Source organism: Elgaria multicarinata, chromosome 6 (genome assembly GCF_023053635.1).
Source record: "Elgaria multicarinata webbii isolate HBS135686 ecotype San Diego chromosome 6, rElgMul1.1.pri, whole genome shotgun sequence".
Classification (NCBI taxonomy): Eukaryota; Metazoa; Chordata; class Lepidosauria; order Squamata; family Anguidae; genus Elgaria; species Elgaria multicarinata.
In genome coordinates, this window is record NC_086176.1 from 50,615,882 (window position 1) to 50,634,342 (window position 18,461).

Genomic DNA, 18,461 nt, shown 5'->3' on the forward strand with positions numbered 1-18,461 from the left:
TTAACTTATCTTAGGATCCAAGCCATAATGAACTAAAAGCCACAGAATTATAAAAGTAGCAGGATTAAAATGACATGTTAAAAGCTCAGGAGAATAAAATAGCCTTTGCCTGACAGCAAAAGGACAATAAGGCAGGCTCCATATGAATCTCTCTGGGAGTGTTTCACAACAGGGGTGCCACCACTGAAAAGGCCCTCTTTCTAGTTGCCACCCACCTCATCTCAGAAGGTGGAGGTGCCTGCAGGAGGCCCTCCACTGAAGATCTAAATGTATAGGTAGGTACATATGGAGAAAGGTGGTTCTCCATTCTATTGAAGATTCCCCTATTAAATCAAGATTACAAGGATAGATAGCAATCAAGGCATAATGAGATCTCGGGAATTTTAGTTTTTATTGATACCACCCGCATAGTTTACATAATTTAGTTAACAGTCAGTATTCCTAGTAGGATGAGAAAATACTTACATGTATCGAAACCTGCTGCCTTTAAAAAATACTTTGCTGCTGGACATAGTCTTGATTTGGCTTGATTTTGCATACCTTCAGAGGAACAAAAGCAAAGCAGAGGGTACATTTTCAAGGAAGTAAAGAAGGGATGTATTTAATATTTCAGAACTAACACTATAACTCACAAACACTGTCTTATTTTTGAATTCCTGAGGGATAAGAAATTCTAAGCAACCTTTAGAGCAGAGGACATTGTGAGGAAGTAGGAGAGGAACCTCCTTGCCATCTGCCATTTGTGATTCTCCTGTACGCCACTCCCCCTCCCAATGGAGGACGCCTGGCACACACGGGACTCCCTTTGTTACCCCCAATCAGAGGTCAAAGATAACAAGGGGATTGGGGGAGTGATGGCTTCAGTTGCCCTGCATCCTCACCTGCCCTGTGTCCTCTCCCCAATGGCAGAAAGGGTGGGAAAGGCAAAGCGGTTTCACTGCACGTCGGCCTTCTCCAATGAAGGAAGATCTGTGCGCAGGGAAGCCAGTTCCTGGAGGATGCACCGAGAGGATCATGACGAAAGGGGCCATAGTAATGCCTCCTTAATTCATTCGACTGGTTGTGGGATGGGGAGGGGTGTCATATGCCCCACTACTCCATTCTAATTGCCCACTACTGCTTTTCAGGGTATCCTTTACAGGAGACAGCAATGGGGACTATGGTTAATTGTTTTTTCATTACTCATCTGCCATTTTTGCCAACTAGTATTGGGTGGGTGGGTGGGTATATGCAAGTTTGCATATAGGCAGTGCTACTCCCAGTGCAGTATCTGACCTGTTTTAAAAAATTTAGTTTGGCTCATTGCTAACCAGATCCACTGTGTGCATTTATACACTCCAGTTTCAGGGCCACTTCACACATTAGACACTCCCTAGATGGTAAGTGCTTATACAGGAAAAAAGGTTGAAACTCATGGCATGGTATCTATCTATTCTATCTATTGGTTATACAAACCAGCAAGTGTGTTTGTATTCCAGATACTTGAAATAGCCAATGGCCCATTAGTCTGTTCATTGATCTCCCAGGCCATGCGACATATAGAGAGGAAGTCCACTTTGTTCATCACAACAACATGACTTAAAACAATACATCAATATGTACAGGTAAGTTAAGAATGCCACTGTGGAGTGTGTGTTTTTAAATCCTTTCTGCCTGGTGCCTAAGGGGGCAATCCTAATGGTGCCTAAGGGGGCAATCCTGGAGACTGTCCCAGGACCGTAGGCTCTTTTGGATTTCCCCTCCCAAAGCCATAGATATTGCTACAACTTCAGGAGATGGACTCCAAGTTCTGATCTGCCCCCTGCCCTCTCACAGCCGCATTGGAAAGAACCATGGCGACTGCTTCCCGAGGTCATAAATGTGGTCTCAGATAACACCAGAGAGGTCGAAAAGTGGACAATCTAGTGGGTGGGGAGGGGAAAAGAGGGGCTTGGATACACAAAATCCTATGGCCTGTAGAGCCCTGGCCTCACCCCCGCCGCATGCCTTCCAGAGCCATTTAAAAAAGGAGGATGCAGAGGTGAATATTGCCTCTATCACCCAGTAGTCTAGCAGAGCACGGAATACTTGGAAGGCTCTGAGACTGGAGGCTTTCACCTAGTGGAATAAATCATTTGAACCAAATATACTTAAAATAAATTTAGATTATTTGGACAGACCTTCTTAGTTCTCCACTTCAAGAGTTACCAAACTGATTAATGTGGATTTCATATTTGGTTGAGTCTTCAGTAGGCTAATCTGCATAAGAATCAAAGTGCATCTTGCCTGTATAACATGGCTATTTAACATGAAAGGAATCTAAAATTGCTCGATGCTTTCTGCTCATCAACACATTCTTTATTATTGAAATTAAAACAGAGTTCCTTACTTGTAAAAAGCCTGGTTCTCCACTCCACATTTCCAAAGATGTTTGCAGGCTGCTGGTGTTGAGGTATGGAATGACAACATAGCCTTTTTCTATGTGTTTGAGGGGGGAAATGGACATTTATAGATAAATGTTGATTTCTTTAACACTTTGCTAATTTAAGGGCATGTCTCTCACTTGCCCTTTCTCATTTGTGACAGGATCCTTGTTCCTGTTGCATGGGGAAGAGCCTGTAGCTTAGAGAATTTTTTAAGATTGGGACATGTGATCCACTTGGTCTCTTCCAAGATCCAAATCTGGGGTTTCATTTTTCCCTCTCCACACCATACTATTGATGATTCTCAATCTTCCCTTCATGTTTACCCAACACCCAGACTGGTTGCCTTCTGTTTTTTCTAGATCATCTCCTCCTCCTCCTCAGCAAAGGGGAATGGAATATCTAGTAAGGTCCAGGCTTCCTGCCCCTTTATGGTATAGATCTCCCAGTTGGGATAATTGGAGAGGATAAAGAAATCCGGACACAGATACCTTAAATCAGCCAAATAAAAAAAATCCTGTCATGATTTCATTTCTATACATTTGTTTTTATAAAGGGTTCTGGATCTACTTTTTCCTATTTAAAATGTAAATTACATCATGAAAATACATAAAATTAGATTATAAGAATCAATCCTTTGCAGTGAGCTATATACATATACATTTCATTGGTATTTTTCAACTGCATTTTTCTCTATTTCAAACTGGGCTACTTTCTCTAAAGGAAATTCTATATTTATTTAGGGTGTAATCCAATTGCACCCTTAGAAGCATAAACTGACTATTCTAACATGTAAGGCAAAAATGTATTTTATAAAAGAGCAAAAATAAAATATGCAAACTATTCATTAGAAATGCCCAAATTTTAAATTAAAATCTTTTAGAATATAGAAAACATAAAATATCCAACCTCCTTCTGAATTCCAATCACATAGAATGTCTTCCCTTCAAACTTTAATTTACAGACATCACACCTATAAAAAGAAAGCCCTTTAAATGAGGAAAATAGATTACAGTTTTAAAATTTGGCAGTTTTATGCAAATGTAACCAGTTCATAAGCACTGAGAACAAGCTGCTGTGGAACGAATTATTTTTCAGTGGGAAAAATAATGATGTAACTTATTAAAACCCATAGCATAAAGTCAATGGAACATTTCAATACATTTTAAATGCTGTGCTTTCCTTATCTTTAGAAATTGGATGCTAAGCCTGCAGGCAGGGTCATGTCTTTTTAATTTTGTATGGTTCCAAGAAGAGCATAAACACTGTGTATGGTTCCATACACAGCATAAATAACAGATGGTAATGATGGAAAAACATTTTAAAGGGCTTCAGTTTGAGTTAAAGTGAAAATAGGCTGATGAGATGTTCTTTACACCTTAAGATATTTTACGTTTTTGGGACGTAGGTATTTGGAAGAAGAGAAGTAATATATTGTCTGGAAGCAGATGGTGTTCAGATAGATATAAAGCCCTAAAAATGTATTTACACCATTGGTTAAAACTTGATCTTTGTACTTAAAACATGCTTGTGTTGGCTTTTCTATTTTCAGCCCAATCTGAACAAGTCTATTCAGCAGTAAGTCACAAGAAATTCAGTAGATTTGCTAGTAAATGTGATTAGGATTACAAACTTGCAGCCTAACCCACTGAGTCTATTGGGTTTACTAAAGATAACTGTGTATAATGCAACCCTACTTAGAAGCTTGTTTGTTTTGAGGTGGGGTGTCTTTGCTAGGGCTGTGCACAGGGCCCCCGAACCGCTTCGGATCCCGATCCGGACCTTCCGGATTGGGCCCGAACCGATTCGGGTCGATCCGGACCTCCCCAATCTGCTCCGGAACTGGATCCGGAGTGAAATCTGGAGGTCTGGATCAATATTCGGCCCCCATTTTGCCCCCCTTCCCCACTTACTTGCCTCTGCAGTGGACAGTGGAGACAGGTAAGTGGGGAAAGGGCGACAAAATGGGGGCTGAATAAGCCCCCTCCCCCTTACCTGGCTCCGCTGTCCACCGTCGCAAAGCCTGTGGCAGACGACAGAGACAGGTAAGCCCACCTTCACCACTTACCTGGCTCTGCCACCATCACTGCACGCACTGTGGCAGTGGTGCTGCCAGGTAAGCCCCCCTCCCCCACTTACCTGGGTCCATCGCAGTCTGGGCGGCGGCTTCAATGGACACCGAGGCCTATGGCCAGAAATAGGCCGCGGCTGGTTGGCTGTCTGTGGGAGACCCACAAAATGCTAGATCGGATGGACCTTCGGTATGGTCTTGCATGGCACTTCTTAGGTTCTTATTTTACCTGCCCTTCTACAGAAGACATACCCTTGACAAGGGAGTGGAGCAAGTGGGCCATGGCATCTACTGCTCCTCCTTCTCACCATTACCATTGTCTGGTGCCAGAGCAAGAGACAGGTGAAGAAGCAGGTTACAATAGTGAAGAGGAGGAGCAAGTTCAGGAAGTCCTGTCAGTGGCCCCGTGCTGGGGTGTGGGTGCTCGGCAGGTGCCCAGCCAATGCCTACCTTTGATGCAGAAGCTAGAATCAGATTTTCCAAACAAAGTTTTCTGGAAGGGAAGAATTATACTCTTAACATTAAAAAAATCAGGGTAATAGCTCACCATTTTAACAAATGTATCCTTTTATTTCCCTGGAAAACTACAAAACCTGTGGCTGTGAATCCTAAAAATGTTGTGGTCCCTGTTGAATCCTTAAAAGGAAAACAAACAGAACAAAATAAATTAGAAACATTTAGAGGGGAGTGCAAATGTAGAGAGAGTTCCTTGCTTAACGAGAAATATATCTTTCTACTGTTGGCAGATCCTACGAATTTGCTTTTAAGTTAGTATTCCAGGTGTTTCAGAAAGTAACAACTTTCATCTAATGGCATGGGAAGCCGTTTTGCTGTTATTTTCCTAAATCCCATCTTGGGGTGGGGAGAACATATTGGTCATAAATGTTTGATTTTTTTTAACATCAAAATGTAATCTATACAAAACAAACTGATAATATAAATGTTATAACTATTATCATAGGATAGTCTTTCATCTTAAGGAGATTTTAGTTTCATTATTAAGATCAGTGCAAATATACTTTTGCAGTGGTGAAGAAGCAGGCAACTGTGAAGAAACATCATACCTTAACAGGGGCACTATACTACTTTACAAAAGTGGTAGAGTGATTTCCCCCCTTGCCTTCAAATGAGATGTATCCCTATTATTCCTACTCAGCTCCTATAGGTCTATTCACGACATTCTTAAGAACCTGTTTGTGAGCACCTCTCCTAGTATTTTCCATACTGGCTCCAGTTTAGATCAATTTGAATTAAATGCACACCTGATACAACTCCCTGCCACATGGGATTTGCACTTCTGCAATGTGCTCCCACAGCTGGCAGCTACATCTGAAAAGCTCCCAAGTTCTTCCAGGTTGAAATGATTTGAGTCTAATGTTGGCCCAGAATGCTGATCAGGTGATTCTGGCATTTGAATGAGCACTAAGGCTGCAATCCTATAACCACTTACCTGGTAGTAAGTTCCATTGAACATGTATAGAATCATTGAATCATAGAATAGCAGAGTTGGAAGGGTCCTACAAGGCCATCTAGTCCAACCCCCTGCTCAATGCAGGAATCCACCCTAAAGCATCCCCGACAGATGCTTGTCCAGCTGCCTCTTGAAGGCCTCTAGTGTGTGAGAGCCCACAACCTCCCTAGGTAACTGATTCCATTGTCACACTGCTCTAACAGTAAGGAAGTTTTTCCTGATGTCCAGCTGGAATCTGGCTTCCTTTAACTTGAGTCCATTATTCCGTGTCCTGCACTCTGGGAGGATCTAGAAGAGATCCTGGCCCTCCTCTGTGTGACAACCTTTTAAGTATATGAAGAGTGCTATCATGTCTCCCCTCAATCTTCTCTTCTCCAGGCTAAACATGCCCAGTTCTTTCAGTCTCTCTTTATAGGGCTTTGTTTCCAGACCCCTGATCATCCTGGTTGCCCTCCTCTGAACACGCTCCAGCTTGTCTGCGTCCTTCTTGAATTGTGGAGCCCAGAACTGGACGCAATACTCTAGATGAGGCCTAACCAGGGCCAAATAGAGAGGAACCAGTACCTCACGTGATTTGGAAGCTATACTTCTATTAATGCAGACCAAAATAGCATTTGCCTTTCTTGCAGCCATATCGCACTGTTGGCTCATATTCAACTTGCAATCTACAACAATTCCAAGATCCTTCTTGTTTGTAATATTGCTGAGCCAAGTATCCCCCATCTTGTAACTGTGCCTTTGGTTTCTATTTCCTAAATGTAGAACTTGGCATTTATCCCTATTAAATTTCATCCTGTTGTTTTCAGCCCAGCACTCCAGCCTATCAAGATCACTTTGAAGTTTGTTTCTGTCTTCCAGGGTATTAGCTATCCCACCCAATTTTGTGTCATCTGCAAATTTGATCAGCGTTCCCTGCACCTCCTCGTCCAAATCATTAATAAAAATGTTGAAGAGCACTGGGCCCAGGACTGAGCCCTGCGGCACCCCACTCGTTGCCTCTCCCCAGTCTGAGAAGGTTCCATTGATAAGTCCGATTCTGTAGCCAGCTGTGAATCCACCTAATAGTTGTTCCATCTAGCCCACTTTTAGCTAGTTTGTTCATCAGAATGTCTTGTGGTACTTTGTCAAAAGCTTTGCTGAAGTCAAGATATATGACATCCACAGCGTTCCCACGGTCCACAAGGGAGGTTACCTTATCTAAAAATGAGATCAAATTTGTCTGACAGGACTTGTTCTTGACAAATCCATGTTGGCTTCTAGTGATCACCGCATAGATTTCAAGGTGTTTACAGATTGACTTCTTTATAATCTGCTCCAGAATTTTCCCAGGGATGGATGTCAGACTGACTGGTCTGTAGTTCCCAGGTTCTTCCTTTTTGCCCTTTTTGAAGATAGGGACAACGTTAGCCCTCCTCCAGTCTTCCAGCACCTCACCCGTCTTCCATGATTTTGCAAAGATAATAGACAAAGGTTCTGAGAGTTCTTCCACTAGCTCCTTCATTACTCTAGGATGCAGTTCATCCGGCCCTGGAGATTTGAACTCATTCAAGGAAATTAGGTGTTCTTTGACCATTTGCTTATCAATCTCAAACTGTAATCCTGCACCCTCAACTTCTGCTTCACTTTTTCTAGGGGGGTCATAGACCCACTTTTGGGAGAAGACTGAGGCAAAGTAGGAATTGAGCACTTCAGCCTTTTCTTTGTCATCTGTTATCCATTTGCCATCCTCATTAAGCAGTTGAACCACCATTTCTTTCCTCTGTCTTTTACTACTCACATATCTGAAGAAAGCCTTTTTATTGCTTTTAGCATCCCTCGCTAATCTCAGCTCATTCTGAGCTTTAGCCTTCCTGACGCCATTTCGGCACTTCTGTGCCACATGTCTGTACTCTTCTTTTGTAGCCTGGCCTTCCTTCCACTTCCTATATGTATCCCTTTTTGTTTTCAGGTCATCTCTAAGCTTTTTGTGGAGCCACATTGGTTTCCTCTGTTGTCTTCTATCTTTTCTCCTTGTTGGAATTGTTTGTAACTGTGCCTTTAAAATTTCCTTTTTTAAATACTCCCACCCATCCTGCACTCCTTTTCTCATTAGGCTCATTTGCCATGGGACCTTACTTATCATAGTTCTGAGTTTATTAAAATCAGCTTTCCTAAAATCCAGAGTACGTGTATGGCTACACTCAACTTTTGTCTCCTTCATAATCAAGAATTCAAGTATGATGTGGTCACTTTCCCCCAGAGTTCCCATAACTGCCACTTTATCCACTAAGTCATCCCTATTGGTCAATATCAAGTCAAGGATTGCCGATCCTCTAGTTCCTTCCTCCACTTTCTGTAGGAGAAATTTATCATCCACACATGTCAGGAATTTCTTGGAAGGGCCACTTTTGGCAGTATTGGTCTCCCAACAGATATCAGGGTAATTGAAGTCCCCCATCACTACTACATCACACTTCCTTGAAACACTGGCAATTTGTTTCTCAAAAGTTTCATCCTCGTCTTCTCCTTGATTGGGTGGTCGGTAGTAGACTCCGATTATCATGTTCTTTTTATTCCTTGCCCCATTTATTTTAATCTAGATGCTCTCGATGGGGCTCCCTGTCTGATCCGCCTGTATTTCTGTGCAGGGATAGGTATTTTTAACATATAGTGCAACTCCACCTCCCTTTCTATTTCTTCTGTTCTTTTTGAACAAGTTATATCCTTCAATTGCTATATTCCAGTCATGGGAGTCATCCCACCAAGTTTCAGTTATACCTATCAAGTTGTATTTGCCTTCATGTAATAAGAGTTCAAGTTCGCTCTGTTTGTTTCCCATGCTCTGGGCATTAGTATATAGACATCAAAGACCATGTGTTTTATAGTCTGGCTTTGTTCCTACATTGTTGCGGACACTATTTTGGGGCACTATTGGAGCTGTTCTCTGTACTGTGGTGCCTTGGCCTTCATCCATTGTTGCCTCGAGGTTTACGTCTCCCGCTCCGGTAAGATTCAGTTTAAAGCCCTCCTGATCAAGTTCTTCATGCTGTGGCCAAACACATTCTTTCCAGCCCTTGAAAGGTGCAACCCATCCTTTGCCAGCAGTCCATGTTCCAAGTAGCGTAGCCCGTGGTCCCAGAATCCAAAATTCTCACATCGGCACCACCTTCGTAGCCAGTCGTTCATCCGGAGTATTTTTCTTTCCCTTTCTAATCCTCTTCCAAGAACCAGGAGGATGGATGAGAAAACTACCTGGGCCCCAAAGTTCTTCAGTTTCCTTCCCAGATCTTCAAAGTCTGAAATGATTTCTTCATAGCTCTGCTTGGCGACATCTTTTGTTCCCACATGGATGAGAAGAAAGGGGTATGTGTCCGTGGACTTTATGAGTTTCGGTAACCCTTCAGTCACATCTCTAATCTGTGCTCCAGGGAGACAGCACACCTGGCGAGTCCATGGGTCTTCACGACATACTTGGGTTTCAATCCCACGCAGCAGGGAGTCTAAGCACAGTTTGCACTCTAAGCACAATTATGCACTCTAAGATCCCAGATAAAGCATTTAGCATATACCCAAGGACTTTTTTTTCTCCTGTGGTTTTCTATTTGCTGAAACTGGATCAGTTTCATAGCCTAGCTGGATGGGAGGCTTTTTTAATGGCATTGGGTGGGGAGGGGGTATTTGCAAGAGAGGTCCATGTTGGTCCAGGAATGGTTAAGCATATCCCCCCTACCCACAGATTTTCCCTTGCAAATATCCACCCACACAAATTAGCATTACAAGGGAAACCATCTGCTTTGACCCTTAAGACTGCAGATTGGAACAGCATCAAATGACAAGTACATATGCAACATTAAGTGTATTCCGTCTGGGGCTATGTAATATTCTGGGATGAACAAACCACTTTAACTAGCACTCTAGCACTTAAACTGGCTTCCTGCCATGAGAACAGATAGAACCAAAAACAATTAAGTTTAAGTATGCCAATCTCTGATCTCTGTTTCGGACCATTTTTGGTTATCGACACCAAATTATGCATCTTTATATTGCATACACACAAGTGCTTTTTGTGGTGTACCTGAAAAGCAATACAGAAATCCCGAAATTTGAGTAAAATAGATAATATGAGCAAGAAGCAAAACAAGTTTTCTCAAAGAACCTTTATTTTACTGTGTTTATTAAACGTATACCATGCTCTCTGTCCACTACAAGACAGCCCTGAAGTTAAAATAATACATAAACTTAAGTATATTTTATTATATAATGGAAAAAGAGCATGCTTAATGAACTACATTAGTGACATAATGTACTACATACCAGGCTCTTTATTTGCTAATAGAATGATCCAGCCCCATGATGTAAGTTTCTCTTCCATTATGGCATCTGCTGCTCTGTGCATGGAAATTTCCTACTGACAGCCCTCTCCACTGACAGTCCTACTGCACATAGAGAGCTGCACCCATGGGAGGGAGGGATGCATATGCTGAATGGAACATGTTGGGGAGGGACTGGATCAGGACCTAAATATGAAAAATGCTAATTTTTAATACATTATTTACCTTGCAAGGATGGGGATCAACGCCATAGGTTTCTAAAGAATGTGCTTTGAATAACAAATTAAACTCAGCAACAGCTGGACTCTGACCCCTAAAAAGCGCAAAAAGAAAAATAGTGTGTGAGAAAATATGAACAGTTTCAACCAATAATATTCATCATGAGACAGGGAAATAGGAGATCTTTCATATGATTCTGTTGCTACTCTGCCATAGCGCCTAATCCTTTTGGATTAAGTTTAGATGCTTTTGACATATTCTTGGGACTCCACTGAGCTGTGCAGTTAATCAGGGGCTATCAAGTATCTTTCAAATATTTGCTATGTTTTGGTGTACATGGAACAGCTGGAACTTAATAGGAAATAAGCTACAGTCCTGGTTTCCAGTGATCTACTTCCTAAATTCATTTAAAATAATTGCTCAGATTAAGATGCATTCCTTCCTGCTCTGGAAATACTCAAGGAAATAAACAAGAATATTTTAGTGCTTGCTGCCTCTGTACTAGATTGGATTCTATCAGAATTTTTGTGATACATCTGAAAATGGAGTGTATATGTATTTTTACTTATTTAAAATATTTATATTCCATCTTTCATTAACATATTGCAGAGTGGTGTACAGAGTTCATATAAAATGCAGCATAAACATTCTCCAAATTGTCGCCCCTGTAATGCAAGTCTGTTGCTCTGGAGGAAACTTTATATCCTGAATTACACAGGTAATAAGTATTTTCAAACTGTAAAGATTAACATGCACATTTTATGCATGAATAAACCATTTGTGATATTGATAGTATGAAGACTGCCAAAAGCGATTATCCATAGTTTCAAGTGGATATAACAGCCAGAAACTATACAGTAACCATTGCATGGAGAGGAGACTCACCTGAACCTTCAGCATCCTGATATAGCCATTGTTACTGTGGTTACAATTGTGGAACCATGGCAATTCTATCCTGGTCACATGATTACAAACTGCAGGCTAACTTCCAGGGGCCATGAGGTATATTTTTAAGCAGTTACAATGAGGTGACAACTCCTCTGTTTCCACCCTTGGGATTCCTCCATTTCAAAATGGCTAAGTTTATAAAACCTGATTTTCAAATGTTGTGTTAATTTGAAGAAGAAGGAAAAGAAAGGGAACTCTGCACCTCTAGATTGAGATACCCATTTTGGATGGAAATAATGGCTGGGGAAATTGTAGTGCAACTTGCCCTGCTTATGCCTAGCCAAGGATTGGTGGGGAAAGAGGAGAAGTATGAAAACATTCTGTTATACAGGGTGACCAGATGACCGGATTTGCCCGTATTTGTCCGGGATTTTGATGACAAATCCGGGAGAGGGAGAGGAAATCCGGATTTTCCCAATCTTCCCCAGCCAAAGAGCAGCTCTAATGGGAATTAACAAAAATGCTTATAACTCCGTCACTTTTAGAGATAAAGACATGAAACTTGGCATGATAGTAGCTCTGAGGAAGGGCTTTAGTCATACCAAATTTGAAACAGATCCGTTCATCCACTGATTTGTTAGGATTTTTTTTTAAATTGAGGTTTTAAAATTATTTTGTTTAAACTGTCATTTTCAAAGATAAAGAGCTGAAAGTTGGCACCATTATAGCTTATAGGTAGAGCTTTAGCCATACCAAATTTGAAACAGATCAGTTCATCCATTGATTTTTAGGGGGGGGAATTAATTTGAGGATTTAAAATTATTATTTTTAAAAAATGTTATTTTTAAAGATAAAGAGATGAAACTTGGCACCATGATTGCTCTTAATAAGGACTTTAACTATGCCAAGTTTGAAACAGATCTGTTCATCTATTGAGTTTTAGGATTTTTAAAAAAAGTTTGAGGTTTTAAAATTATTTTTTAGAAATGACATTTTTAAGGATAAAGGGCTGAAAGTTGGCACCATGATAGCTCTTAAGGAGAGATTTGGCCATGCCAAGTTTGAATCAGATCTGTTCATCCATATTTTTTTAGGATTTTTTTAAAAGTTCAAAGTTTTAACATTATTGTCTTTTAAAACTGCTGGAGCCATATCCTTCAAACTCAGGTTGTCAAACCTCCTCTTTAGGGTGTTGCACATTGAGTAGTTTCAGCCCTTGGCATTAAGGGGATCTCCAGTCTTTAGGTAAGAAGTCCTGGGCAGGCAGGGCACCTTTCCTGTTGCAGATTTGGTGGGCAGTCGGGTACCTGGAGCTCATCACAGGCAAGGCATCCACAAATCAAAATGTGGGAAAGGAGAGGTCAGTCAAAGCGGCCCACAGGGCAAAACAGAATGGGCCAGAGGCCTTTTCCTCAAATTTCCACATCATGGGTGATGAAGGGTCATCTTTAGAGAAAAACTCTCACGACCAACAGTAAGGTGCCAGTTGAGAGAGAGGCTCTCTTCTTTGCGGATGCCCTGTTGCTGCGAATGTTGGAACCTGGCATATCATTGATTTTCTTCGCTATCACTTCCCTTCCACTTCACTTTGTACACTTGTGAGCTAGGCTCTGACTGCACTGCTGGAATGCAATGCAGAACATTTGAAGTGCATACTAGAGAAAAATAGATAGATTTGTGGCTTTGGCTGGCTGGCATATCTCTTAGAGACAAGAGTTAGACTGAAGACACAACTCAGAGATGGCTGTAGCTGAACCCTGAAAGGCTGCTGTACCCCACAGAGCCTTTTTAAGAGCGTCTCAGAGTCCAGTTTGGGTGCAGGCAGAGGCGGCTGGCGGTGGAGTTTGTTTAAAAAAACAAGTCACCAGATGCATCCAAGCTATAAGCTGTTGCCCTAACCCCAGCCACAAGGTACAAGTGCACAGCCTGGCTGGACCATTGGGAAACTTTGGCAGAGAGAGGGTGGGTGGGGGATTATTTGAGGGTGGTAATGTTGGCAGGCTGGAATAAGACAGAGAGAGGCTGAAGGCAACTCAGATGCACCTGTAGCTTGGCCTTGAGGCTGGCTTGCCACGCAGAGTGTTTTAAGAGTGAATCAAAGTTGTGCAGGAGGAGAGGAGGTGGCTGGTGGCAGAGTTTTTTAAAGTATTGGGCAAAAGGCAGGATATAATAATAATAATAATAATGATGATGATAATGATAATGATAATGATGATGATGTAAGAGTCACCAGACATGACCAAGCAATAACCTGCAATAAGCAATATCCCAAGCCACAAGTGTGCAGCCTAGCTGGACCATTGGGAGACTTTGGGGGGAGGGAGGGAGAGAGAGAGAGAGAGAGAGAGAGAGAGAGAGAGAGAGAGAGAGATTGTTTGAGGCTGGAGGCTTTGGTTTGTCTGCAATGACTTAAGAGTGAGAGACAACAGAGGCTGCACAGACAACCCAGAGACATCTATTGTAACTTATTGTAACCATGGTGCTGGCATGAAACACAGGGCATTAGGAAGAGGGTCTCAGAGTCGCATGTTTGTGCAGGAAGTAGACAGGAGTTCAAAGTCTGGATGTGCGAAGTGCTGCCAACACACAAGCCTTGAGAAGCTAATGTATATAAGTAACAAGTGTGAATGAGAAAGTAGCGTTCACTGCCACAACACCCACCCTAATGTTAGAGTAGAGAAATTTGTGACAATTGTAAACAAGCTTTTTTAAAAAATCGAAATTTAAAAAAGCCAGCCATCCGGCCATCCAGTAGCAGACCCTGTTAACAACAACAGCAGCTTGCAATGAGTGAAGATACAGTCAGAAAAGATATTTGAGGGAAGGGGAGAATGTAACACACAGAGTATAGCAAAAGCTTCAAAGTACAGCAAAACCTACAAAAGTAGGAGTGAGTGAAGTTAATTTCAGATCCATTGAATCTCTCACTTGTTCTTTATTTCAGTGATTTTAACATTAAGAAGTTATGTAGAACAGATTTGTCTTAAATGTGTGCTGTAAAATCAGACATGTGACCAAGGCTATGTTTGGGTGGGCATGCCCCCTTGATGCTGGACACGCCCCCTTGGGGGCTGACCATGTTGTCCTCCTTTTTGGTTTCCAAAATATGGTCACCCTATGTTATATCCTATGCAGATTCTTCTGCATTCAGGTTTGTGCATTCAGTAAGGGATAAGTCATGCTGGTAATCATTAAAGCCAAGAAAGACTGTTCTTAAAATCTTCTAACACGGGCCACTTAGTTATCGAGGATTTTCCAACTGCAGTCTGTAATATATTTATCAAATTTTGAATTACATTGCTTTGCACAATGATTCAATGATTTGGGGAGACCCCTTAGCTCCTTCCAGGTCCAATCCCAGCATCTCCAGCTAGAAAGTATGAATACCAGGGCTAGGAAAGACCCCTGCCCAGGACTCTGAAGAATCACTGCCAGTCAGGTGAGATAATACTACCATGGCTACTAGCCCTGATGGTTGTGTGCTATCTCCAGTATTTGAGGCAGTAAGACTGTGTGCACCAGTTGCTGGGGAACATGGGTGGGAGGGTGCTGTTGCACTATGTCCTGCTTGTTGGTCCCTGGCTGATGGCCGGTTGGCCACTGTGCGATCAGAGTGCTGGACTAGATGGACCCTTGGTCTGATCCAGCATGGCACTTATGTTCTTACGTTCTTAGTTGGACAAATGGTATAAAGTGCTGCTCGTATATAAAGCTATCAGTTTAATAGGAGGTATAATTGGGGCAGATAACACTAATTCTCTGTAATTGTATTACTTGGAAATTGTAACGTATCAGAAACCTGGAAATGAAATGGGCTAGGGAGCTGAAAAACATGTAATCATTATTGACTTGGGCTTTAGAACAATTCAAGCATTTAAACCAAGGCAAACTGTAAAGAAATTAGTTACTTCACGTGCAATGTCAAATGTTCAGCTGACAAAGGAGAGTGTATATATCCCGGGGTCATCTCTAGGCCGTCCCTGTGTGTCCAGATGATGCACAGGGGTCCAAGGGTCAACCAGGAACGACCATAGACATTTCCCGGGATAATTGAAACTGGGGATGTCCCAGTTTTTTCACGGTCCTGGGACAACCCCGAGGACTGCGGCTGGTGTGGCATGGAGCTGTGTGGGGTGGCTTCATGCCCATGGGGTAGGAAGCAATTTTGCCATCCCTGGGATGTCGGGGGAGTTTGGCAAGCGGCTCCTCTTTAAAAAAATGGTGCCCGCAATCTCCCTGTACCCTTCCGGGATGTCGTGCAGCTGTATAGATGCTGGGGGAGGATCGTGGAAGCAGGTAAGTCCGCAATCCTCCCCCCTCCCTGTCGCTACATCCTTGGGTGTAGATGAGCCCTAGGTCTGTAGAGTAGCCTAAAAAGAAACCCTAATTCAAAATATAAGACGCTTTTGAATATAGTTAGCAGAATGGGGCGGGGGGGAAGAGTCCTGATTCTAATGTACTGCAGTCTTGCCACACTAATCAAAATAAAATTATAGAAAAACACAGACTAACAGTGCAATCCTATAATGTCTACTCAGAAGCTCCCAGGTAATTGCAACCTAAAATATTTTTACCTAATAACCTCAAACTATTTCAAACTTATACAATAAAAAGGCTTTTCCCCTGGACTATGGGAGGATCTGAGGAATTCAATCCAAAAGCTAGTTTTAATATCATCCTCACTTATAGCTCCACTGAGGGGTCAAGCAGCTGAGCAAGAGTGTGTCTTATTAGTGTGAGAGGGGAAATTCTGTACAGTCTTTGCTGACATGCAACACTTGGAATCTGGGACAGCTGCTGGTCTCACACATGCATTAAAAGCAAATGTAGAAGTTACGAGGATCAAAGTAGAAGACATGGAATCAAATTGGATAACTGGAATGTAGAGGAGTGGCAGCAGCTAATATGGACTGCTCAAATAGCACATCTTCCAAATTGGTACTCTTCACATTAAATACATCTTGGCAAGACTATGAACTTCACAGAGATCTTTTTCTGAAGAGGAAATAGCAGCATTTCCATGAGCTAAAATTAGAGCACTGTCAAATGGTTCAATTTAAAAAAAGATACCATTTGTACTACTTCAAAAGGGACTGAGAGAGATTGATTTCTCATAACCTGAGTTAGTTACAAACTGGGAAGTTGTATCTCTGGAAAAAGACATACTATTTTTCACAGGCCATTCAAAAATTAATCACAATCTAATGCAGAGAATACAGTGGAAACCTAGAACCTTTTAGACGTTTTACTACCCTCATACATTTCCTCAAGTGGGAAGAGACCACAACTACTACTACCCACTTGATGACTGGCAACTGAGTGGGTGAACTTACTACTGAAAAGCACTGTATAAAGTATGAAGTTTTGTCTGATCTTAGGTCTACAAAGGGCCATTCACACATGCAAGCCATCCTATCCCACAACTCACTCCTATTAATAAAATTGGAAGGATTCACTACAACATGTCCACTACAGCACTATATGAAGAATCTAAGAAACAGATCCAACTATATCAAACATGAGAAAATAGGTATTCATCTTTCCAATATTACATGTTTCATATGAGAGTGTGTTCTCTACTTTGTCACCTGACACTGTAAATCACTATTTCCTTAGCAGTTCATGCGTGTGAGACAGAACTTGTCCACTGATAACTTATTTTGCCCTATTCTACCCATGCATCCCCCGGCAAATTATTTGTCCAGATGCTGCCACAGAAACTTTCCATGTTCATTGGTCTAGACAGAAATTTAGTACCTGGCATTTTTTACCATCACTTTAAACAACCAAAATGGAATGAAACACAAAGTTGTACTCTATTCTTCCACTGATTCTTAACGTACAACACTTTCCTGCCAATATCTGGTTACTGACTTCCTCTTTTCCATCTATCATGGATATGTCTGCTTTCTTACGAGTTCTCATGATGACATGATACAAAGAAAGGCTGCATATCTGCTTAGACCTCTGATAATCATACAAAATGTTTCAATTCAATTAGGGTAGCACCCCCTTACTATTCATTAAGATGAACCACAACACTGATGTAGAGCTTACAAGACCTAATTAATCAGTCTTCTCACGTAGTCATAAGTCTTCCATCACCACCTTCTTAGAAGATACAATTTGCAAAGTCAAGGTCAGAGAACAGTTGTACAAGAAGGTCATATTTCCATGAAAACTCAACAATATTATCACTACCCCAATAAAGGGAGCAGGATATGGGGACACCACAGCATTCATTTGTGCTAATTTTGATTCATGACTCATTTAAATTTGATGCACAGCCCTAGTCATTATGCAGTTCTCTTCAGTACCAGCTAACTTTATCCTTTAGTCTTCCTTATCTTGCAAATTCCATACATTAACAAAAGACAGGACAGGCATTTCATGCTTGCTTCTATTACCTTTAAACTGGCTTCCTCTTTTATTAGCACAACTTATCACGGCCTAAATAAACTCCTGCCATCCTCTAGGTCAATGAATTCACTGGTCAATACAAGAACTAAATAGAAATCAATGATTTTCTTAACAATATTCCATGGCACATTTTTCACCCACTGCTGAATAGTCCCAAGTATACTATTCTTAATTCTTCAGTAGATCAGTAGACCTGAAGGGGGCGAGCTTACCCAAAGCAATATTTTGATCTCCAAAGTAAAGAGAGAGATTGTTTGCCATCTCCATTCTGGTCTCAGTTTTGTTAACAAAAGATGAGTCAAAAGGGGAATATGTTCTGCATATAAACTATTACATGAAAGACATGAAATGCCATTTCTGCCTGTCTTTACACACACACACACACACACATATTATATACCGTATTTCTTCGATTCTAAGACGCACTTTTTTCCCTAAATAAACAGCTCTAAAAATGGACTGCGTCTTAGAATCGATGGCGTCTTCGAATCGAAGCAATACGGTAAGAGGAAAAGAGGAAGCTCCTGCAGCAGCCTCGAGCCATGTGAGCGAGGAGCAGCTGGTTGGGTAAGCGCCTGGTTTTTTGTTAGGCAAATTTATTCGTAAGTCCCATCAATTTCCATGGGACTTACTCGCGTGTCGTCGTCCCCTGGTGCACAGACAAGTAAAGAGCGGGACTG

At 41.6% G+C, this 18,461-nt stretch overlaps 1 protein-coding gene across 1 annotated transcript in view; it reads right to left on the reverse strand.

Annotated features, from left to right (window-relative positions):
• Positions 1–18,461, reverse strand: part of FRMD3 (FERM domain containing 3) — a 129,473-nt gene that overhangs the window by 15,923 nt on the left and 95,089 nt on the right. Inside the window, exons 7-11 of the mRNA XM_063129380.1 lie at positions 10,480–10,567; positions 5,021–5,109; positions 3,312–3,375; positions 2,369–2,457; positions 466–540 (exon numbers count right to left, since the gene is read on the reverse strand). Coding sequence (XP_062985450.1) covers positions 466–540; positions 2,369–2,457; positions 3,312–3,375; positions 5,021–5,109; positions 10,480–10,567 — 405 coding nt within the window. The remainder of the gene's footprint in view (positions 1–465; positions 541–2,368; positions 2,458–3,311; positions 3,376–5,020; positions 5,110–10,479; positions 10,568–18,461) is intronic.